At 38.1% G+C, this 25,943-nt stretch overlaps 1 protein-coding gene across 11 annotated transcripts in view; it reads left to right on the plus strand.

The window, feature by feature from the left end:
• ntng1a (netrin g1a) overlaps positions 1–22,399 on the plus strand; it is a 328,955-nt gene extending 306,556 nt beyond the window's left edge. For 4 of the 11 annotated variants that reach the window (XM_072913453.1, XM_061965866.2, XM_072913455.1 and 1 more), the window contains 2 exons: positions 1,324–1,458; positions 21,688–22,399. In XM_072913453.1, the coding sequence (XP_072769554.1) occupies positions 1,324–1,458; positions 21,688–21,920 (368 nt within the window). In that variant the 3' untranslated portion in view covers positions 21,921–22,399. Of the gene's footprint in view, positions 1–1,323; positions 1,994–4,747; positions 5,219–21,687 lie in introns of those variants that run through there. The other 7 variants (XM_072913457.1, XM_072913460.1, XM_072913459.1 and 4 more) reach the window with 5 other exon arrangements.
• The last annotated feature ends 3,544 nt before the right edge of the window (positions 22,400–25,943 follow it).

A 25,943-nucleotide genomic window follows, 5' to 3' on the forward strand; every position in this document is an offset into this window, starting at 1 on the left:
ATTTAGATATATATATGTACACCTATACATATATATACATATATATACATATATATACAAATATATATATATATATATATTTACACACAAATGTGTATATATATATATTTACACACACACATATATACATATATACACATATATATATTTATATATATATGTGTATATGTATATCTGTGTGTGTACATATGTATATATATATTATATATATATATATATATATATATATATATATATATATATATATATATATACTGTATATATATGTGTGTGTGTGCACATATATGTATATATATATGTAAATATTTATATATATATATATATATATATTTATATATATACATTTATTTATATATATGTATATGTATATATATATATATATATATTCATATATATATATATATGTATGTCTATATATATGCATATATATATATATATATATATGTGTGTGTGTATATACATACATATATATATATATATATGTGTGTATATATATATATATATATATATATATATATATATATATATATATATATATATACGTATATGTGTATATTTATATATGTATATATATGTGTATGTATAGATATATGTGTATGTGTATGTATATATGTATAAATATATGTATGTATATATGTATATGTATATATGTATATATATATATGTATATTTATATATATATATATATACATATATATATATATATATAAATATATATATATATATATATATATATATATATATATATATATATATATATATATATATATATATATATACAAAAAACATCGTTGGTTTTTTGCAAAAATGTAGTTCACGTTGGACCTAACATGAAATAATTGTTCTATATTTTGTAATCTTAGAGCCTTATGCAAAATATAATAATTGCATGTTTTCCTTCAAAATTACATTATTTGTATTATTTGTATTAGTAGTAGTAGTAGTTTTGCAAAATACCATCTCTGCATCTCATGTACTCAAAATTCATTAAATCCTTGAACATTTCTAAGCTAGAAAAAAAACACATGATTTTTTTGGGGGGGGGTTAAACGCATTGAAATAAAAACAGAAAAAAATATATATAATAAAAAATAAATAAATAAAAATGTTGGCCCTGCTGCTCCTTTTGTCGTACATGAAACATGGCGGGATAAAACTGTGAGAAAAATGCTGTTGCCGTTCTGTGTTCCTGTTAAACTGTCAGCATTTCTCCCGTTGAACGTGCGTTCAATGATCACGCTGTGAACATTCTTACACATGTGCTACATTGTTGAAAAGCACACGCATCTTCTCTCCAGCTTGTGTGTCTTTGTGTGTTTCCAGAGTGTAAATGTGATCCCTCGGGATCAGTCAGTGATCGCTGTAATGGCACGGGATATTGTATATGTAAGGAGGGCACCACGGGCTCTAAGTGTCGCCAGTGTCTGCCCGGCTATATGTGGGACGATGGCTGCAAATGTAAGTAGAACCGCAGAACTGAACGTGCTCCAAACCCCCCCGCATGGTCCTGGCGTGTCAGTTGGCTTCGCCGCATGGCTGAAAATGACGAAAAAAACATGAAAGCTGGGTCAATATTGATGGCGTTACTGGCTACCCGCCATCTGTTTGGGCGTCCGTCACCTTTCCAGTCGGTCGGTCCACAAAACATGACAATGTCATCCAAAACTAACATTTCTAAAGGGACATTTCCCAATCAAATACAAGAGCAGTGAAGTTGTCATGTTGTGTAAATGGTAAATAAAAACAAAATACAATGATTTGCAAATCCTTTTCAACTTATATTCAATTGAATAGACTGCAAAGACAAGATACTTAACGTTCGAACTGGAAAACTTTATTTTTTGCAAATATTAGCTCATTTGGAATTTGATGCCTGCAACATGTTTCAAAAAAGGTGGCACAAGTGGCAAAAAAGACTGAAAAAAGTTGAGGAATGCTCATCAAACACTTATTTGGAACATCCCACAGGTGAACTGGCTAATTGGGAACAGGTGGGTGCCATGATTGGGTACAAAAGCAGCTTCCGTGAAATGCTCAGTCGTTCACAAACAAGGACGGGGCGAGGGTCACCACTTTGTCAACAAATGCGTGAGCAAATTGTTTAAGAACAACATTTCTCAACCAGCTATTGCAAGGAATTTAGGGAATTCACCATCTACGGTCTGTAATATCATCAAAAAGTTCAGAGAATCTGGAGAAATCACTGCACGTAAGGGATGATATTATGGACCTTCGATCCCTCAGGCAGTAGTGCATCAAAAAGAGACATCAGTGTGTAAAGGATATCACCACATTGTCACGTGGGGGTCGCATATTCATGCGGGATCGTTCCTTCAGTGCACAACACGGACTAGAGCCCCGCCCACGTCATCGACCTTTTTCTCTCGTCCTCCTACACAACCTCAAGTGGGGGATGGGAAAAGACATTTTGAACAATTTAGAGGGGAGGATTCTACCCTCATCCTTACCTCCCGCCACCCACCCTTAAAGACTGTTCCGGAGCGCGTCTGGTATCTGCCTCTTGAGGGGGGGGCTGGGGCCGGGAGCTGTGCTGGTGGGGCTGCTCAGCTGCGCCGAGCCAGGCAGCAACCTCCATCCCGGCCGCCACCACCAGTCTTTCGACCTGCCAAGCCGCAACCTCCAGCTCATCCTCCACCGCCAGTCCGTCGGCATGCCAAGCCGCAACCCCCAGCTAGACCACCTCCGCCATGCTCATGGCTAATCTCAGCCCGGGTGGGCCTGCAGACGCCACCATCATCTCCGGTGGGCCTGCAGACGCCACCATCATCTCCGGTGGGCTTCCAGACGCCACCATCATCTCCGGTGGGCTTGCAGACGCCACCATCAGCTCCAGTTCCTGCTCCTCGGCTACCTAGAGTGAACAAAAAGGCAGGCTTAAATAGTGTCAATGATGGAAAACAGGTGTGCGTCGGGAACACAAGCGGCAGGTGAAAATAATAAGTAACCATGGTGACGAAACAAACTCACAGGTGCTCAAGCAATAACAAAAGGAGTCCAAAACTAAACAAACATAACTAAACAAAACATGACCCGGACCACGGATCATGACACACATTGGCTCAGGAACACTTCAGAAAACTGTCATGTCTGTGTAATCATGTTTTGTTTTAAGTCATGTTTTGTTTAGTTTCTGGCTTTTCACTCCCTTGTTTTGTTTGCATGATTACCCATTAGTTTCACCTGTTCCACGTTTGGACTCATTGTGCACTCTTGTTTGTCACCATAGCAACCATTAGTTTTCACCTGTCACGTCACGCACCTGTTTCACGTTTTGAGTCACGCACCTGCTTTCGTTAATCATGTCTGTTATTTAAGCTTTTCATTTTCTGTTGTTCGTCCTGACGACCTCACCACATTTATGCTCTGTCCATTCTTTCCATGTCCATTCCTCAAGCAACTATTTTTGTCCAAGCCAAGTAAGTTTTTGTTCCATGTTTATAGTCTTTTTGGTTTCATAGTTTGTTCTCCGCCATTGTGCGTGTTTTTTCGTTTGTACTTTTTTGCTATAGTTTTTTGGTTTCATAGTTTATTCTCCGCCTCTGTGCGCGCTTTTCGTTTGTACTTTTTTTTGATATATTAATAAATCATGTACCTTCATTCCCGTCTCGCCCGAGCCAACTTTCCGTTGCATCCCGGAAAAGCAAAGATCCAGGACCAAGTCTTGACAGTAGGTCGTCAGCCGACCCGCTTTTCCGCAAGTAAGTTGGCCGAGTTGGACAATGTGGATGAACCTTCTTGGGAGGTGCTGTGCGCCATGGAGGCAGAGACACTGCGCTTTTCCCCCAGGGAGCGCAGGGGGATGATGTGGGGGAATGAAGGCAAGCTGGTGCCGATCGGCGCGTCGCTCCCGTCCCGGAAACGTCGCCAAGGACGGGGAAAAACTTCCGCGAGCCAGCAGGACACGCTGCTCCCACAAGCCCCGCCCCCTCCGGGCGGAAGCAAGCAGCAGTCTGCCCGGCTTCCCCATGATGACATCACAGACCAGGATTTTTTTTTTCAATACTTTTTCTTTAAATCACCCGCCTCCAGCTAAAAACTCTAATGCCATGTCTTTGATAAAACATTATCAAAACATGTTTTTAGAAATCAGGTCTAATCAGTCCAAGCCACGTCCCAAATTTCATGCCCCGCCCCCCAAGACTCATGCCCCGCCCCCCAAGACTCATGCCCCGCCCCCCAAGACTCAAATCCCGCCCCCGTCACAATTTTTTTCTTTTTTTCCGCCCACACAACCCCAGGTGGAGGATAAAGAAAAACATTGTGGCCAAATGCGTTTAAGAACAACATTTCTCAACGAGCTATTGCAAGAAATTCAGGGATTTCGCCATCTACGGTCCGTAATATCATCAAAATGTTCAGAGAATCTGGAGAAATCACTGCACGTAAGCCATGATATTACGGACCTTCGATCCCTCAGGCGGTACTGCATCAAAAAGAGACATCAGTGTCTAAAGGATATCACCACATGGGCTCAGGAACACTTCAGAAAACCACTGTCAGTAACTACAGTTGGTCGCTACATCTGTAAGTGCAAGTTAAAACTCTACTATGCAAACCGAAAGCCATTTATCAACAACACCCAGCATCATTGTATTCTGTTTTTATGTACGAATCACACAACATGCCAATTTCACCGGTTTGGGGTTTTTTTTGCTTTCTTTATTCAGAAATGTGTGTCTTCTTCAGGATCTATCAAAACTCACCGATCGTCCCTCCTCCGCCACAGCTCGGGTGTGCGACGACGAGCTCATGCGCTGCCAAAATGGGGCGAGGGTCACCACTTTGTGAACAAATGCATTTAACAACAACATTTCTCAACGAGCTATTGCAGGAAATTCAGGGATTTTACCATCTACGGTCCGTAATATCATCAAAAGGTTTAGAGAATCTGGAGAAATCACTGCACGTAAGCGGCAAGGCTGAAAACCAACATTAAAAGTGACATCAGTGTGTAAAGGATATCACCACATGAGCTCAGGAACACTTCAGAAAACCACTGTCAGTAACTACAGTTACTCGCTACAACTGTAAGTGCAAGTTAAAACTCTACTATGCAAAGCCAAAGCCATTTATCAACAACACCCAGAAACGCCGCCAGCTTCGCTGGGCCCGAGATGGTCTAAGATGCACTGATGCAAAGTGGAAAAGTGTTCTGTGGTCTGACGAGTCCACATTAAATTTTAAGGTAATGATTATTTAAAAAAAAAAAAGAAAAGAAGTTTCTCAGTGTGAACATTAAATATCTTGTCTTTGCAGTCTATTCAAATTGAATATAAGTTGAAAAGGATTTGTATCGATCACATGTTTTTTTTCATTTTATTATGGTTTCTGTAATAGGACAAACATGACACAAACATTCCTAATAGTTATAAATCCCACTGTTTATATTAAACATGCTTTACTGATGAGAGTATTTGGCGAGCGCCGTTTTGCCCTACTAGTTTTGGCGGTCCTTGAACTCGCCGTAGTTTGTTTACATGTACAACTTTCTCCGACGCTGCCACAGAAAGACGTGTTTTATGCCACTCCTCCTTTGTCTCATTTTGTCCACCAAATGTTTTATGCTGTGTGTGAACGCACAAAGGTGAGCTTTGTTGATGTTATTGACTTGTTGGAGTGCTAATCAGGCATATTTGGTCACTGCATGACTGCAAGCTAATCGATGCTAACATGCTATTTAGGCTAGCTGTATCATTATGCCTCGTTTGGAAGTAATATTTTAGCTAATTTAATTTCCTTTACTTATGTCCTCTGTGTATTTAATTGATATTTGCATGTCTCATGACACATAATCTGTATGCAATATTGGCTGCTTTTCTCATAGTTGTTTGTCTGCCATGTTGTTCCAGACCACAGCAAAAGTTACCCAGCTTGCAAAGATTGTAATAAATCCATTGGGAAAAGTTTCCTTTAACTTGGACACACACATCTATACCTTTGGCCATTCTAAGACAGTCATTTGCAGGAGTTATCTTACCTTCTGAGAAGTGTTACTAATGTTTTCCCATATTTTAAAAATGTGTGGAAGAAATATTACATTTCAACATTTCTGTCAAAGAAGATTTGCGTCAGTCTGCGACACATAGTCATTTTGATAGTAGGCTAATATAGCTAATATAGACACTTACATCATGGGTTGTCTTCATTATAACACTTATATAAGTCTTTTAAAGTCATTTTGATAGTAGGCTAATATAGCTAATATAGACACTTACATCATGGGTTGTCTTCATTATAACACTTAAATAAGACGTTTAAAGTAATGTTGATATTAAGCTAATATAACCAATTAAGACACTTACCTTATGTGTTGCCTTCATTCTAACACTTATATAGGACTTTTTAAAGTAATTTTGATAGTAGGCTAATATAGCTAATATAGACACTTACATCATGTATTGTCTTCATTATAACACTTATATAAGACTTTTCAAGTCATTTTGATAGTAGGTTAATATAGCTAATATAGACACATCATGTGTTGTCTTCATTATAACACTTATATAAGACTTTTTAAAGTAATTTTGATAGTAGGCTAATATAGCTAATATAGACACTTACATCATGTATTGTCTTCATTATAACACTTATATAACACTTTTCAAGTCATTTTGATAGTAGGCTAATATAGCTAATATAGACACTTACATCATGTGTCTTCATTATAACACTTATGTAAGACTTTTAAAGTCATTTTGATAGTAGGCTAATATAGACACTTACCTTATGTGTTGTCTTTATTATAACACTTATCTAAGACGTTTAAAATCATTTTGATAGTAGGCTATTATAACTAATATAGACACTTACATCATGTGTTGCCTTCATTATAACTCTTATATAAGACTTCTAAAATCATTTTGATAGTGGGCTAATATAGCTAATAGAGACACTTACCTTATGTGTTGCCTTCATTATAACACTTATATAAGACGTTTAAAGTAATTTGGATAGTAGGCCAATATAGCTAATATAGACACTTACATCATGTGTTGTCTTCACTATAACACTTATATAAGAATTTTAAAGTAATTTTGATAGTAGGCTATTATAGCTAATATAGACACTTACATCATGTGTTGTTTTTCATTATAACACTTATATAAGACTTTTAAAGTAATTTTGATAGTAGGCTAAGATAGACACTTGCATCATGTGTCATCTTCATTATAACACTTATATAAGACTTTTAAAGTAATTTTGATAGTAGGCTAAGATAGACACTTGCATCATGTGTCATCTTCATTATAACACTTATATAAGACTTTTACAGTCATTTTGATACTAGGCTAATATAGCTAATATAGACACTTACATCATGTGTTGTCTTCATTATAACACTTATATAAGACTTATCAAGTCATTTTGATAGTAGGCTAATATAGACACATCATGTGTCGTCTTCATTATAACACTTAAATTATACTATTAAAGTATTTTTGATAGTAGGCTAATATAGACACTTACATCATGTGTTGCCTTCATTATAACACTTATATAAGACTTTTAAAGTCATTTTGGGTTGCCGACCCCTGTGCTAGAGGAGCGAAACACATTGAGTCCATCCTGTTGCCATGGTAACGTCTGCTCTCATACACACACAGAAAATACTCCCTAGTTCCGATGGTGAGAGGAGGTGTCGAGTGCGAGATGGAGCGACACACGCAGTTAGGTTAAAGTTTGGTTTTTGATTGATTATAGTATATTATAGTGCACACATTGCCTTTTGGATACTTATCACAAGATACCGTGTTTGAAATGTAAATCCGAAACATACATCTCTCGGTGCCTCAGTTCCAAAAGTAGTTTTGACCTTCCATCGCCTCCTCAGCCTCCAGCAAAGTTGCGGGCTTGGTCAAGTCTCCATTTGTATGCAGACAGAAGAATGCAATTAAACCGGGAGATCTCTTGCCAAACACATTTGGGCTCCTGACAGACACGCCTCCGTCATCAGGCTCCTCTCTAAATATTATCCTTCATATCAAAAGTAAATGCGGCAGATCTTCATCATTTACTACCTGCGCCGGCTCTTGTTTGCACACGGACTCGTGGCGGAAGAGATTGATAGGCGATAAAGTCATGGAATGAGTCCAAAACAAAAGTTTTCCGTAAAACCCTGACGCTGATTAAAGATGGGCGTTTTTGATTTGAGTCGCTTCTTTGTTCGCACAAATATTATATGAAAATATGCACATTGCAAGTCCTTCGTTATTGATCAGTCTCGAAACTTTTGAGGGCAAAATAGCCAACCAGCAGAGGCGCTGTTTCAGTAGTTTGTGGTTTGAATGGCTCAAAAAAGCTATGGACAATATACACACTGCAAATATATATATAATGTAGTAACAGACACCTTCATAACAATATGTAATATGTACAATATACACACTGCAAGTATATATATAATGTAGTAACAGACACCTTCATAACAATATGTAATATGTACAATATACACACTGCAAGTATATATATAATGTAGTAACAGACACCTTCATAACAATATGTAATATGTACAATACACACACTGCAAGTATATATATAATGTAGTAACAGACACCTTCATAACAATATATAATATGTACAATATACACACTGCAAGTATATATATAATGTAGTAACAGACACCTTCATAACAATATATAATATGTACAATATACACACTGCAAGTATATATATATATATATATATATATATATAATGTAGTAACAGACACCTTCATAACAATATGTAATATGTACTATATACACACTGCAAGTATATATATAATGTAGTAACAGACACCTTTATAACAATATGTAATATGTACAATATACACACTGCAAGTATATATATAATGTAGTAACAGACACCTTCATAACAATATGTAATATGTACAATATACACACTGCATGTATATATATATAATGTAGTAACAGACACCTTCATAACAATATGTAATATGTACAATATACACACTGCAAGTATATATATAATGTAGTGACAGACACCTTCATAACAATATGTAATATGTACAATATACACACTGCAAGTATAAATATAATGTAGTAACCGACACCTTCATAAAATATGTAATATGTACAATATTTATCGTACTTTGATCATTTTAATCATTTTAATCATTTCCGGGACTGATTTCTTCCGCGCATTGATTTCTGTGTCAATACGTCTGACTTCTGTCAACATGTGTGTTCCTTCTTCCGGAAACAAATGCAAGTGTGTTTTAATCATGGCAGACTTGGTAACAAACAACAAAGACGACTATTTTTGGACTAATGAGTGAAGTGTGAAGTGAAGTGAATTACATTTATATAGCGCTTTTTCTCAAGTGACTCAAAGCGCTTTACATTGTGAAACCCAATATCTAAGTTACATTTAAACCAGTGTGGGTGGCACTGGGAGCAAGTGGGTAAAGTGTCTTGCCCAAGGACACAACGGCAGTGACTAGGATGGCGGAAGCGGGGATCGAACCTGCAACCCTCAAGTTGCTGGCACGGCCGCTCTACCAACCGAGCTATACCGCCCCACATGAGGATTCACAACCTTATCTTTTTGATTACTCAACGAGTATTTGTATTTATATGATACACACCACACACACATGCACACATCGGTAACTGTTAACACTCAGTATGGCTTCCGGTCCGTCATTCAAATACGTCCGTGTGCCACATAAACACAAATAACAATTCCTACTGTGACAAAATGCACACCCTTATAAGGTGCTAATTTATTGTATGAAATGAAAATCCAGCTTCACCATTTTAGTCATCATTTTTTTTGCGCTCAAGAAACTTGTCGGACTTCTTTGGTTTGTTTGATATTGTCATTACTGGTGGAAAAGTGTGTTACAAAAACAGCCGAGAAACAGATTTTGCTCACGGCCCAACAGTTCCCTATGTTTAAGAAACACTGCTTTATCGTACACCTTCCAATTAGCCCACGTACAGTATGCAGAGAGCTTCATGGAATGGGTTTCCATGGCCGAGCAGCTGAATCTAAGCCATACATCACCAAATCCAATGCAAAGGATGGACTCTAGAGCAGTGGAGAGGCGTTCTCAGGAGTGATGAATCACACTTTTCCATCTGGCAATCTGATGGACCAGTCTGGGTTTGGAGGTTGCCAGGAGAACAGTGCATTTCGGACTGCATTGTGCCGAGTGTGAAATTTGGTGGAGGAGGAATTAGGGTGTGGGGTTGTTTTTCAGGAGTTGGGCTCGGCCCCTTAGTTCCAGTGAATGCTCCAGGATACCAAAACATTTTGGACAATTCCGTGCTCCCAACTTTGTGGGAACAGTTTGGAGCGGGCCCCCTTCCTCTTCCAACATGACTGTGCACCAGTGCACAAAGCAAGGTCCATAACGACACGGATGACAGAGTCTGGTGTGGCGTGGTTGGGGGGCGTGGTTAAGAGGGGAGGAGTCAAGTATTTCATATATATATAAGAAATACTTGACTTTCAGTGAATTCTAGCTGTATATATGTATATATATATATTTTATTTTTTTATTTTTTTAAATTATATTTATATATATATTTATTTTTTTATTTTATTTGTTTTTATTATATATATATATATATATATATATATATATATATATATATATATATATATATATATATATATATATATATATATATATATATAAGAGAAATACTTGAATTTCAGTGTTCATTTATTTACACATATACACACACATAACACTCATTTACTCATTGTTGAGTTAAGGGTTGAATTGTCCATCCTTGTTCTATTCTATGTCACTATTTTTCTAACCATACTGAACACCCTCTCTGATGATGCATTCTGCTTCGTCTCCTTGTTGTGTGCGCAGTTGTGCACTGCACTCTCTAAAAGCCGTAGATTTTATTGTCACATCTGCATGTACAGTAGATGGCAGTATTGTCCTGTTTAAGAGTGTCACAACATTGCTGTTTACGGCAGACGAACTGCTTTACGGTAGACGAAAACGTGACTGCTGTTGTTGTGTGTTGTTACTGCGCTGGGAGGACTTTAATGAAACTGCCTAACAATAAACCCACATAAGAAACCAAGAACTCGCCCTCGATCATTCTACAGTTATAACGTGATTGGGCAGGCATGCTGTTTATATTGTGGGAAAGCGGACGTGAAAACAGGCTGTCGACACGTCACTCAGGTCCGCCTGAATATCGGGAGATTTTCGGGGGAAAATTTGTCCCGGGAGGTTTTCGGGAGAGGCGCTGAATTTCGGGAGTCTCCCGGAAAATCCGGGAGGGTTGGCAAGTATGATTTACACAATGTGTCAACTTCACTGGTTTTGTGTTTTGCATAAGTGATTTGGCCCACTTACAATGACAATAACAAAAAAATATTGTCTTCCATGAACTGTGTACTGGTTTTGTATGTCCTGCTTTGGAAAAAATGTGAACCCCTTTCAGATATCGCATTTAGTTCCCATTAAAACATTCACATTTTGCACAATGAGATGTAAGAATAGGATTACGTATACATTCCTGTAACTTTTTTTGTTAAACATCTTTTTTTATTAGTATTTACGTAATAAAATAACAACATTTCATGATTAATATTTCTAAATTAAGATCTTTCATCGCCCTTAGATTAGAATAAGAACACACTTGATTGGTAAATCATATTCACTGTGGAACACGACGAAAGGTCATGGTGTAATTAAAGAAGTCTCCCCTGTATCGGCCGCTCTTTTCTCATAAACACCGCTGTTCTTTTGTTAATATCACCGGATCATGTTTTCCCCGCCGGTTTCAGGTGTCTCTCATCCATCCAAACGTTTTGAGATTGACATTACGAGCTCGTCTTGTTTGGATTAAAACAAACCATCAAAGCACTAGTCCACGACTCCCGGGGAAAGCGCGCATCCATCCAGTCGAGCAATTTGGTATCGTGATATTTATGTCCTGGCCGCACTGGTAGATTGCTTACCGTGTTTGTTTTTTCCCCGCTCTTAGGAAAAAAATTAGGGAAATGGTTGGACTCGTCTCCCGTGTTTAGCGTTGTTTATCCGTGTCTGTGGGTTTATTAGTTTGTGCAACGTTTGCTTTGTTTGCCTCCAGCTTGCTTGACAGCTTGCCTCCGGCGGGAATAGAGTGGCCTCCGCGTCCCAGCTCTAAATATACACCAATTTTCACCTGATGTTCACTTTGTCTGGAGTCGCTCGCTGTTTGGAGGGCGGAGAAGGGGCGGGTGCGGGTCCTCCCAGGCTTTGAGGAAACTGCGGATTCATTTCGGTGACACCGGGAAGGAAGAAAACGTGCTCAAATACCAACTGTTCGGGTTTGAAGTGGCAACGAACCAAGCTTTTGATTCGGGTTTAGGTGAAAGGAAAGCTCCCTTTAAACTGTCAGGTTCAAACACTGATGACATCTATTAATCAGACAAGAAGCAAGGAACCATGCAGAGACCGAGTTCAATTTAGCTCAATGAGGAGAACGCATGGAGCTGCACACTTAGTCACAGTCTCGCCCTACACTCTATGGTACAGCTTCCGCATCCCTCTATTTCAGTGGTTCTTAACCGGTGTATTATGGATACCCCCAACAATGTTCCTTCTAACTCAGTGGCCTAGTGGTTAGAGTGTCCACCCTAAGATGGGTAGGTTATGAGTTCAAACCCCGGCCAAGTCATACCAAACACTATAAAAATGGGACCCATTACCTCCCTGCTTGGCACTCAGCATAAAGGGTTGGAATTGGGGGTTAAATCACCAAAAATGATTCCCGAGCACGGCACCACTGCTGCTCACTGCTCCCTTCACCTCCCAGGGGGTGAACAAGGGTGATGGGTCAAATGCAGAGGACAAATTTCACCACACCTAGTGTGTGTGTGAGACAATCATTGGTACTTTAACTTAGATGTGCACACTGTGGCCACACCAGCAGCACACCTGTCCCAAACCTGACTAAATACCAAGTTAATGAAAAGTAGAAAATGGATGGATGGATGTTTTATTATTATAATCAAATGACAGCAGTCATTTCCATGGGATTATTTTCTAAAATAAGTGTTTTGGCCCACTTACAATGAGAGTAACACAACATATTGTTTTTCATGAGCTGTGTACTAGTATTATATGTCTGGGTGGGGGTCCTGCTTTGGAAATAATTTGTACCCCTTTCCGATATCGCATTTACTTCCCACTAAAACATTCACATTTTGCACAATGAGATGTAAACATGGGATCATGTGTACATTCCTGTAACGTTCTATTTGTGAAATATATATTTATTAGTATTTATTTAATATAATAACATAATTTCATGATTAATATTTATAAATTAAAATTAAATTAAGAAAAAAAACATTTTATTTTTAACTAAAGAAGGGTTCGGTGAATGCGCATATGAAACTGGTGGGGTTCAGTACCTCCAACAAGGTTAAGAACCACTGCTCTATTTATTCAGGAGTTCCACAGTCAACATCACTGAAGCCGCCTCTAAAAGGAGTGGTCACATATATCATGCAAAGCAGGTCCAGTACGCACAATACGTGACGGAATGTGCTGGGGGCCTTGTGGTTTCCTTGTTTCTGCTTCGTCTGCGTGCTGTCATCTTATCTTCATTGAGGTCCTTGAAGTCCTTGGCTGTTAGCGGGCTAAAACAAAGATAACATCTGCGGCTGAGGCCAACCCTCAGACAAGAAGTTGTGTCCTTACACAGATAGAAAAAATGTAGCTTGAGCACAATAGCTAATAACTATAGCAACGGACTAAAGTTGTGTGATAATATATATATACATGATTATTCTAACATAAACACAAATTAAACAATATTTGTAAATATATGTAAGATGGAGCTGTCTTTTACTGTTTACACCACAGGTGTCAAACTCAAGGCCTGGGGGGCCAAATCTGGCCCGCCACATTATCAATCAATCAATCAATCAAACAATGTTTATTTATATAGCCCTAAATCACAAGTGTCTCAAAGGGCTGCACACGCCACAACGACATTCGCGGTTCAGCGCCCACATAAAGGCAAGGAAAAACTCACAACCCAGTGGGGCGTCGGTGAGAAACCTTGGAGAGGACCGCAGATGTGGGTAAAAGAAAAGAAATGGCAGATCAACTGGTCTAAAAAGGGGGTCTATTTAAAGGCTAGAGTATACAAATGAGTTTTAAGATGGGACTTAAATGCTTCTACTGAGGTAGCATCTCTAACTGTTACCGGGAGGGCATTCCATAGTACTGGAGCCCCAATAGAAAACGCTCTATAGCCCGCAGACTTTTTTGGTGGTAGCGGGGGGTGTATATTGTAGCCTCCCGGAAGAGTTAGTGCTGCAAGGGGTTCTGGGTATTTGTTCTGTTGTGTTTATGTTGTGTTACGGTGCGGATGTTCTACCGAAATGTGTTTGTCATTCTTGTTTGGTGTGGGTTCACAGTGTGGCGCATATTTGTAACAGTGTTGCAGTTGTTTATACGGCCACCCTCAGTGTGACCTGTATGGCTGTTGACCAAGTATGCATTGCATTCACTTACATGTGTGTGAAAGCCGCATATATTATGTGACGCTGTTTGTATGGAGGAAAAGCGGACGTGACGACCAGTTGTAGAGGATGCTAAAGGCAGTGCCTTTAAGGCACGCCCCCAATTTTGTCGTCCGGGTGGAAATCGGGAGAAATTCGGGAGGGGCACTGAAATTCGGGAGTCTCCCGGGAAAATTGGGAGGGTTGGCAAATATGCTGCCAAGAGAGCCCGGAATTCAGGGTATGACACTGTTTTATTTTCATAGAATAGTGCAAGTGTTTTGCTTTCCAGCAAAATGATTTCTCTGTGTCTGTGTCTCTCTCTGGCTCCCACTCCAACTCCAACTGCGTGTCTCATTCCGGCTGCTGCTAATAAAGGCGACGGGTGATTAGATAACAAGGTTCCACCTGGGCCATCCACTCACCTGTCGCTGTCTTCGAGGCCGGTCCTGGCACACCCCGTTTCCGCGGCAGGCCCGCAGGCCACGCCCCCCCTCCACAATCTGCTTGACTTATGATTTCAAAAGAAATTATCAATCAAACTGTAGACTGTAAAATTGACAATAGATTTTATGGTTAAATTCCGCCGACTGAGTTTTTTTTTTTACCGTAAAATCAACTTTGGTACAGTTTTTAAAACATTAAAAAACAAACAAAAAAAACATTAAAACAATATTTTACGGTAAAAAAAACAAAAACTGGCAGCTCTGTTGCTTGAATTTTACCACTTAAAACAGTGGTATTGTTTCTCCATTCCATTCCATTTATCCCATTTTTTTATATGTTTGTAAAAAAACACTGTTTTAACTGTAAAATTCTGGTGACTGAGCTGCCAGTTTCTAAAGTAAAATGTAAATATTTTTTTGCAGCTTATGTGACAAAATATATTGTTAATGTATTATATATATTCATATATTACTCGTTGTTAAAAGGGGTCCTCTGAGGGCAACCATAACTGCAATGTGGCCCTCAATGAAATTGAGTTTGACACCCCTGGTTTACATGTTAAAGTAAAGTTAAAGTACCAATGATTGTCACACACACACTCGGTGTGGTGAAATTTGTATTTTGTATATATATATATATATATATATATATATATATATATATATATATATATATATATATATATATATATATATATATATATACATACATACCGTATAATATATATATATATATATATATATATATATATGTATATATATATATATGTATGTATATATATATATATATGTATGTATGTATATATATATATATATATATATATGTATATATATATATATATATATATATATATATATATATATATATATATATATATATATATATATATATATATATATATATATATATATATATGTATGTGTATATATATATATATATATATATATATATATGTATATATATATGATGATGATGTTACGTTATCGATGGGAAAATGCATTTTTAGACAAAATGATTTGCCTGAGCGGCTATGAGACACCGAAATAAACAAGCGGTAGAAAATGGATTCGAAATGACAGATTTTTTTTTTCTTTTTTTTTTTTAAGTGGGGACTTCCTGCGGGCTGGATTTTGGACGCTGGCAGGCTGGATCTGGCCCGCAGGCCGTAGTTTGGGGACCCCTGGCCTAACCGGGATATAAATACTTCATGTAAACATGCCATTTGAAATATTCTGACCCAATTACAAAGGTTTGTATCATAATTAAATCAATATTAATAATTATGTTGTAAAAACCAATAATTTAACACCAACAAAGACACAAAATAAAACAGTGGTACTTTTTTTCCATTTACCGTAAAATGTTGTAAAAAATATTTATATATATATATTTTACAGTAAAATTTTGTAAATGTAAAGTTTTTACTGTAAAATCGACAGTCTACTTAAAACAATTTATATCATTAATAAAGAAATCCAGAGGCAAATTCATACATTATTCACTGTTACAAGCAGCCCTCTGATGACAGCCATAAGTGCCACGTGGCCCTCAATGAAACACAGTTTGACATCCATGTACTAATCCGACTGATGATCAGATTAAGTAAATGTTGCCCACGTAAACGTGACTAGTGTTACAGCTCGCATGTCGACATGAGGATTAGAAAATACGGGAACTCATTCCAAACGGGAAAGAGGGGCGTTAAAGAACATGATAGGTAACTTTTTGTGATTAGTGTTTACATTTATAGTTTTTGATTATGTAAAGTGTATTCCTGTCCTCCCAACAGGCAGCTGAGTGGACGACTCAATTCCATGATATTAATGTCATTTTCTGCTTTATTAATACAAACCCCAAAAGCAGTGAAGTTGTCACGTTGTGTAAATGGTAAATAAAAACAGAATACAATGATTTGCAAAACTATTTTCAACTTATATTCAATTGAATAGACTGCAAAGACAAGATATTTATATTAGGGACGGCGTGGCGCAGTGGAAGAATGGCCGTGCGCGGCCCAAGAGTCCCTGGTTCAATCCCCACCTAGTACCAACCTCGTCATGTCCGTTGTGTCCTGAGCAAGACACTTCACCCTTGCTCCTGATGGGTGCTGGTTAGCGCCTTGCATGGCAGCTCCCTCCATCAGTGTGTGAATGTGTGTGTGAATGGGTAAATGTGGAAGTAGTGTCAAAAGCGCTTTGAGTACCTTGAAGGTAGAAAAGCGCTATACAAGTACAACCCATTTATCATTTATTTATATTTAACGTTCACACTGGAAAACTTAATTTTTTGCAAATATTAGCTCAATTGGAATTTGATGCCTGCAACATGTTTCAAAAAAGCTGGCACAAGTGGCAAAAAAGACTGAGAAAGTTGAGGAATGCTCGTCAAACACTTATTTGGAACATCCCACAGGTGAAGAGGCTAATTGGGAACAGGTAGGTGCCATGATTGGGTATAAAAGCAACTTCCGTGAAATGCTCAGTCGTTCACAAACAAGGATGGGGCGAGGGTCACCACTTTGTCAACAAATGCGTGAGCAAATTGTCCAACAGTCTGGACTATACATAAATGCTTATTTTGAAAATTTAATTTTGTTTATAGATTATATGCAATGTGTTGTGTTCCCTAATTTTCAGTGTACATAAATGAAAGTGTGTTGCTGAGCCCGACCTGGACATTATCTGGACTGGACCTGGTTTTAAGTACCCTTTAAACAATCTAATTTCATTGACAACCTGGTCTGGTGAAGATAAGGTCCTTTTTTTAAAACAAAAAAAACAAAAAAACAAACAAACAGAAGAAGTTTCGAGCTGAAGTCGTAGAGAAGCGCAAAAAATATGACTAAAATGACAAAGCTGTATTTTTTTTTTTTGCACTTAAATTTAAACATATTCATTATTATGTATTTAATCAGAATGTATTTATCTTTCGTGTTCATTATTTTTCATCAGTCCCTTCGTTTGCAGTACATTTGCAGCTAATGTGTGCGGTTGATTTATGGATTGTTCTCTTCGCTAACTGTCACAATGTTTTGTATTCAACAAATGGTTTTCATATTACACCAACAGAGACACTGAATTTAAAAAAAAAATAATAATAAAAAAAATAAAAAAATTGTCCAACAGTTTAAGAACAACATTTCTCAACCAGCTATTGCAAGGAATTTAGGGATTTCATCATCTACGGTCCGTAATATCATCAAAAAGTTTAAAGAATCTGGAGAAATTATATTACGGATCTTCGATGCCTCAGGCGGTACTGCATCAAAAAGCGACATCGGTGTGTAAAGGATATCACCACATGGGTTCAGGAACACTTCAGAAAACCACTGTCAGTAACTACAGTTGGTCGCTACATCTGCAAGTGCAAGTTAAAACTCTACTATGCAAAGCAAACGCCATTTATCGACAACACCCAGAATCATTGTATTCTGCATCAAAAAGCGACATCGGTGTGTAAAGGTTATCACCACATGGGCTGAGGAACACTTCAGAAAACCACTGTCAGTAACTACAGTTGGTCGCTACATCTGTAAGTGCAAGTTAAAACTCTACTATGCAAAGCGAACGGCATTTATCGACAACACCCAGAATCATTGTATTCTCCATCAAAAAGCGACATCAGTATGTAAAGGATATCACCACATGGGCTCAGGAACACTTCAGAAAACCACTGTCAGTAACTACAGTTGGTCGCTACATCTGTAAGTGCAAGTTAAAACTCTACCATGAAAAGCAAACGCCGTTTATCAACAACACCCAGAATCATTGTATTCTGTTTTTTTGTACGAATTACATACCGTGCCAACTTCACCGGTTTGGGGTTTTGTGCTTTCTTTATTTAGAAATGTGTGTCTTCTTCAGGTTCTATCAAAACTCACCATCTGTCCCTCCTCCACGAGCTCATGCGCTGCCAAAATGGGGCGAGGGTCACCACTTTGTGAACAAATGCGTTTAAGAACAACATTTCTCAACCAGCTCTTGCAAGGAATTTTGGGATTTCACCGTCTACGGTCTGTAATATCATCAAAAGGTTCAGAGAATCTGAAGAAATCACTGCATGTAAGCCATGATATTACGGGCCTTCGATCCCTCAGGCGGTACTGCATCAAAAAGCGACATCGATGTGTAAAGGATATCACCACATGGGCTCAGGAACACTTCAGAAAACCACTGTCAGTAACTACAGTTGGTCGCTACATCTCCAAGTGCAAATTAAAACTCCACTATGCAAAGCGAACGGCAATTATCGACAACACCCAGAATCATTGTATTCTGTTTTTATGTACGACTTACATACCGTGCCAACTTTACCGGTTTGGGGTTTTGTGCTTTCTTTATTCAGAAGTGTGTGTCTTCTTCAGGTTCTAACAACATTCACCAATTGTCCCTCCTCCACAACGAGCTCATGCGCTGCCAAAATGGGGCGAGGGTCACCACTTTGTGAACACATGCATTTAAGAACAACATTTCTCAACAAGCTGTCGCAAGGAATTTAGGGATTTCTCCGTCTACGGTTCGTAAAATCATCAAAATGTTCCGAGAATCAGGAGAAATCCCTGCACGTAAGCCATGATATTACGGACCTTTGATCCCTCAGGCGGTACTGCATCAAAAAGCGACATCGGGGACCACATGGGCTCAGGAACACTTCAGAAAACCACTGTCAGTAACTACAGTTGGTCGCTACATCTGTAAGTGCAAGTTAAAACTCTACTATGCAAAGCGAACGCCATTTATCAACAACACCCAGAATTATTGTATTCTGTTTTTATTTACGAATTACACACCGTTCCAACTTCACTGGTTTGGGGTTTTGTGCTTTCCTTATTCAGAAGTGTGTGTCTTCTTCAGGTTCTAAACTCACCAATTGTCCCTCCTCCACAACGAGCTCATGCGATGCCAAAATGGGGCGAGGGTCACCACTTTGTGAACAAATGCGTTTAAGAACAACATTTCTCAACGAGCTGTCGCAAGGAATTTAGGGATTTCACAATCTACGGTTGGTAATATCATCAAAATTTTCCCAGAATCTGGAGAAATCACTGCACGTAAGCCATGATATTACGGACCTTTGATCCCTCAGGCGGTACTGCATCAAAAAGCGATATCGGCGTGTAAAGGATATCACCACATGGGCTCAGGAACACTTCAGAAAACCACTGTCAGTAACTACAGTTGGTCGCTACATCTGCAAGTGCAAGTTAAAACTCTACTATGCAAAGCGAACGCCATTTATCAACAACACCCAGAGTCATTGTATTCTCCATAAAAAAGCGACATCGGTGTGTAATGGATATCACCACATGGGCCCAGGAACACTTCAGAAAACCACTGTCAGTAACTGCAGTTTGTCGCTACATCTGTAAGTGCAAGTTAAAACTCTACTATGCAAAGCGAACGCCATTTATCAACAACACCCAGAATCATTGCATTCTGTTTTTATTTACGAATCACACAGTGTGCCAACTTGACGGGTTTGGGGTTTTGTGCTTTCTTTATTCAGAAATGTGTGTCTTCTTCAGGTTCTATCAAAACTCACCATTTGTCCCTCCTCCACAACGAGCTCATGCACTGCCAAATTGGGGCGAGGGTCACCACTTTGTGAACACAAGCGTTTAAGAACAACATTTCTCAACGAGCTATTGCAAGCAATTTAGGGATTTCACCGTCTACGGTTCGTAATATTATCAAAAAGTTCAGAGAATCTGGAGAAATCCCTGCACGTAAGCCATGATATTACGGGCCTTCGATCCCTCAGGCGGTACTGCATCAAAAAGCGACATCGGTGTGTAAAGGATATCACCACATGGGCTCAGGAACACTTCAGAAAACCACTGTCAGTAACTGCAGTTGGTCGCTACATCTGTAAGTGCAAGTTAAAACTCTACTATGCAAAGCGAACGCCATTTATCAACAACACCCAGAATCATTGCATTCTGTTTTTGTTTACGAATCACACAGTGTGCCAACTTGACGGGTTTGGGGTTTTGTGCTTTCTTTATTCAGAAATGTGTGTCTTCTTCAGGTTCTATCAAAACTCACCATTTGTCCCTCCTCCACAACGAGCTCATGCGCTGCCAAAATGGGGCGAGGGTCACCACTTTGTGAACAAATGCGTTTAAGAACAACATTTCTCAACGAGCTATTGCAAGCAATTTAGGGATTTCACCGTCTACGGTTCGTAATATTATCAAAAAGTTCAGAGAATCTGGAGAAATCCCTGCACGTAAGCCATGATATTACGGGCCTTCGATCCCTCAGGCGGTACTGCATCAAAAAGCGACATCGGTGTGTAAAGGATATCACCACATGGGCTCAGGAACACTTCAGAAAACCACTGTCAGTAACTACAGTTGGTCGCTACATCTGTAAGTGCAAGTTAAAACTCTACTATGCAAAGCGAACGCCATTTATCAACAACACCCAGAGTCACTGTATCCTCCATAAAAAAGCGACATCGTTGTGTAAAGGATATCACCACATGGGCCCAGGAACACTTCCGAAAACCACTGTCAGTAACTGCAGTTGGTCGCTACATCTGTAAGTGCAAGTTAAAACTCTACTATGCAAAGCGAACGCCATTTATCAACAACACCCAGAATCGTTGTATTCTGTTTTTATGTACGAATTACACAACGTGTCAACTTCACTGTTTTGGGGTTTTGTGCTTTCTTTATTCAGAAATTGTGTGTCTTCTTCAGGTTCTACCCAAACTCACCAATTGTCCCCTCCCCCACCACAGCTCGGGTGTGCGACAATGAGCTCATGCGCTGCCAAAACGGCGGCGCCTGCGTCAACAACGTCCGCTGCAGCTGCCCGCCGGCCTACGCCGGCCTGCTGTGCGAGAGGCGGCGCTGCGAGACGGAGCTGGGAGGTTGCCGGGGCGCCGACTCCGGCGCCGCCGGGCCTCCGCCATGCGCCGTGGATCCACCGCTCCTCCTCCTCCTCCTCCTCCTGGGCTCGACGCTGCTCTGAAGAGACCTGGTGGGAAGCGATTAACCACCCTGCCGACACACACACACACACACACTTACACACACACACACATCCCTCCTTTGATTAATTAACAATCATGAGCTTTGTGGACCATAGCCGCTTCTTTTCTGAGCAGCCTCGACGAACACTGACGATGTGAAAAAGGAATGTGCCACACGAATGAGTGCAAAAACTTTTGAATTGAATATCAAAGAATATATATATATATATATATGTATATATGTATGTATAAAAATACAACATATGGACCATATTAAAAGAGTGCAAAGGACAATGACACGTCCCCCCTCGCTCCTCCATCCCCTCTTAGGCCATACGGGTGCTTGATCTCCATCCTCTTGGAAGACGACCGTCCTCTCATCGCCACGGCAACAACAGCTGCAGCCAATCGGCTCTCTTTGGCGAGCCCCCTCCTGTGGGACGCTCCTGGGAGTTTAATGTCGGCCGGACTTGTTGAGGAAGACAAATCAAAGACATATTTCCCTGGGCTTCTCCGAATATAATGTTCGTGAGAGAACACGCGTTCTTTGCTGTCAGTGCATTGTGGATCAAAGGAAACCTGTGCGGACTTTGCGTGCGCACAAACATTCCGGCTCGCCCTCGCCCCGACCCATCATGCCGCCACTGACCTGTGCTTGTGTGAACGTCACTCTGTAAAAAAAAAAAAAAAAAAAAAATTAAATATTTATTTTATTTTGATTCATTTCTGGTCCGCCGTCATCTCGGTTCTTTTCCATTCTCGAGCCGCAGCGCTCGTTTTCACCCCTGCTCAAAGGACAGTCGATTAATGTATTTGCCAAAAAAAACCCAACAACAACTAGTAATGTCGTCCTTTTTTGTACCTTTGCTGAACTGTGATGAAAAGAAGGCAACGTTGATGTGTTCTATACCACGTTCCGAAATGCACACTTTTGTTTGTCCATTCCGTTTGAGTGAATACTTTCGGGTCATTTTCCTTTGCATTGGCAACGTGCTGGCATCAAAGAATATCAAGTCGACGTACGGTATCGACGAAGTGTATTTCAATCCCGCCAAAGGACATCATCAATGTTACGTTCTCGCTTTGACACTTGGAAGATTTGAGTGAATAAAAAGCTTCAAAACAAACTGTTTTGCTTGACTTTAAAAAAAAAAGGAAAAAAAAAAGGAAGAATTTTGTGGGTATCACCACATGGGCTCAGGAACACTTCAGAAAACCACTCTCGGGAACTACAGTTGGTCGCTACATCTGTAAGTGCAAGTTAAAACTCTACTATGCAAAGCCAAAGCCTTTTATCAACAACACCCAGAAACACCGCCGGCTTTGCTGGGCCCCGAGCTCATCTAAGATGGACTGATGCAAAGTGGAAAAGTGTTCTGTGTCTGACGAGTCCACATTCCAATTTTTATTTTTATTTTTTTATTAAAAAGATAAAAAAATTAAAAATATTTCCCCTGTGGATCAATGAAGTGTGTCTAAGTCTAATAATATAACTTGTTTTTGGACACACAAAGTTGTGGTCATTATAGACGAAACATTTTTAAATGAATTAAAATGACTAAAAAAGAACAATTTTAAAAAGCTTTAAAACAAACAGTTTTTTTTTTTTGTACAAGCAACGTTGTGTTTAACGGACAAAAAATAAATGAAATATTAAAATATGTGCATTTTTTTTATTTATTTAAAAACAGCATTAGAATAAACTGATTTGTCTGAATTTAATAGTGTATCTTGTTTTTTGTACAAGTAACATTGTTTATCATAGACTAAACATTTTTTTAAATGTTTTAAAATAGAAATAAATAAATAAAATATTTTTAAAAAAGTAAACACTTTTTAAAAAGCTTCAAAACAAACAAAAAAATGTTTTGGCTAAGCAAAGTTGCGTACACCATAAAATATGTTTTTTTTTATATATATAAATAAAAAATGTATTTAAAAATAATTATTAAAAAAATAAATTTTAAAAAGCTTTAAAACAAACAGTTTTGAGATATATACTAATACTAGATCATGTTTTGTACAAGCAACTGTGTTCATCATGAATTCAAAAAAAAAAAAGAGATGAAAATACATGTTTTTTTTGTTTTTGTTTTTTTTAACTGTTTAGGCAGAGTTTCTATGTTTTGTTCTTGTACAACAACGTGGTGGTTAGGATGGACTAAAAAAAAATACAAAAACATTTTAAAATAAAAAGTAAATACAAAAATCTCCAAATAATTAAAGGTAACATTTCTAAAAAAGCTTAAAAAGTAGTTTTTTGTCTTGTTTTTGTACAAGTAACATTTTATTCATCACAGACTAAAAAAATTATGATGATTTTTTTTTCAACCAAAATAAATACAATTTAAAAATATTACGTTTTTTATTTAAAAAGTTAAGTTAAGCTAAGTTTAATAGTACATTGTGATTTTGTACACGCAACGTTGTTTTTATCATAGACTACATTTTTTTTTACATTTTTAAAATGGAAATACATTTAACCCCCCCCCCCCCCCCCCCAAAAAAAAAAAGCACTTTAAAAAAGCTTTAAAACAAACTAATTTGGCTGAGTTTAATAATATATAGTTTTTTGGCCAAGTAAAGTTGCATACATCATAAAATAAGTCCCATCCATCCATCCATTTTCTACTGCTTATTCCCTTTGGGGTCGCGGGGGGCGCTGGAGCCTATCTCAGCTACAATCGGGCGGAAGGCGGTGTACACCCTGGACAAGTCGCCACCTCATCGCAGATAAAATAAGTTGTTTTTTTAATAAATCAAAAATGTATATAGAAAAATAAATGTTTTAAAAAGCTTTAAAATAAATGCTATACTAACACTAGATCATGTTTTGTACATGCAACTTTGTTCATTATACATTTTAAAAATAATAAAAATTACAAATGAAATATAAAAATATACATGGATTTTTTTTAATTAAAAAAATATTTTTAGGCAGAGTTTATAATATGTTTTGTTTTTGTACAACAATGTTGTGAATTTGATCAAAAAAATTCCAAAAACATTTTAAAATAAAAAATAAATACAAAAATCTCCCAAAAATTTAAGGTAAAATTTCTAAAAAATAAAAAAAAATTAAAAACTGTTGTTGTTGTTGTTGTTTTGTTTGGGTTTTTTTTTGGGGGGGGTGGGGGGGGTGGGGGGGGGGGGGTTGTACAAGCAATATTTATCACAAACTTAAAAAAATGATGACGATTTTTTTTCTTCTAATCAAAATGAAGAAAATATAAAAATATTATATTTCAAAAAAAATGTTTAAAGTTAAGTTAAGCTAAGTTTAATAGTACATTGTGTTTTTGCACAAGCAAAGTTGTGTTTATCATTTGCTAAAATAAATTATTACATTAAATTTAAATTTAAATTAAAAAAAATAAAATAAAAACTTGGGCTTCACGGTGGCAGAGGGGTTAGTGCATCTGCCTCACAATACGAAGGTCCTGAGTAGTCTTGGGTTCAATCCCGGGCTCGGGATCTTTCTGTGTGGAGTTTGCATGTTCTCCCTGTGACTGCGTGGGTTCCCTCCGGGTACTCCGGCTTCCTCCCTTTTCCAAAGACATGCACCTGGGGATAAGTTGATTGGCAACACTAAATTGGCCCTAGTGTGTGAATGTGAGTGTGAATGTTGTCTGTCTATCTGTGTTGGCCCTGCGATGAGGTGGCGACTTGTCCAGGGTGTACCCCGCCTTCCGCCCGATTGTAGCTGAGATAGGCTCCGCGACCCCGAAGGGAATAAGCGGTAGAAAATGGATGGATGAAAAATAAAAACTTCAGCACTTGCTGTATTAGTTTTTTTTTATTTAAATGGCATAATATATTTCGTTTTTGTACAACAACCTTGTGGTTATGATGGACTAAAAAAAAATTCTAAACCATTTTAAAATACAAATAAATACAAAAATATCCCAAAAATTCAAGGTAAAATTTCTGAAAAAAAAGCCTAAAAACTGTTTTTTTGTTTTTGTACAAGCAATATTTTATTTTTCACAGACTAATAAAATGATGACGATTTTTTTTTGATT

This window comes from Nerophis lumbriciformis, linkage group LG07 (assembly GCF_033978685.3).
Source record: "Nerophis lumbriciformis linkage group LG07, RoL_Nlum_v2.1, whole genome shotgun sequence".
Classification (NCBI taxonomy): domain Eukaryota; kingdom Metazoa; phylum Chordata; class Actinopteri; order Syngnathiformes; family Syngnathidae; genus Nerophis; species Nerophis lumbriciformis.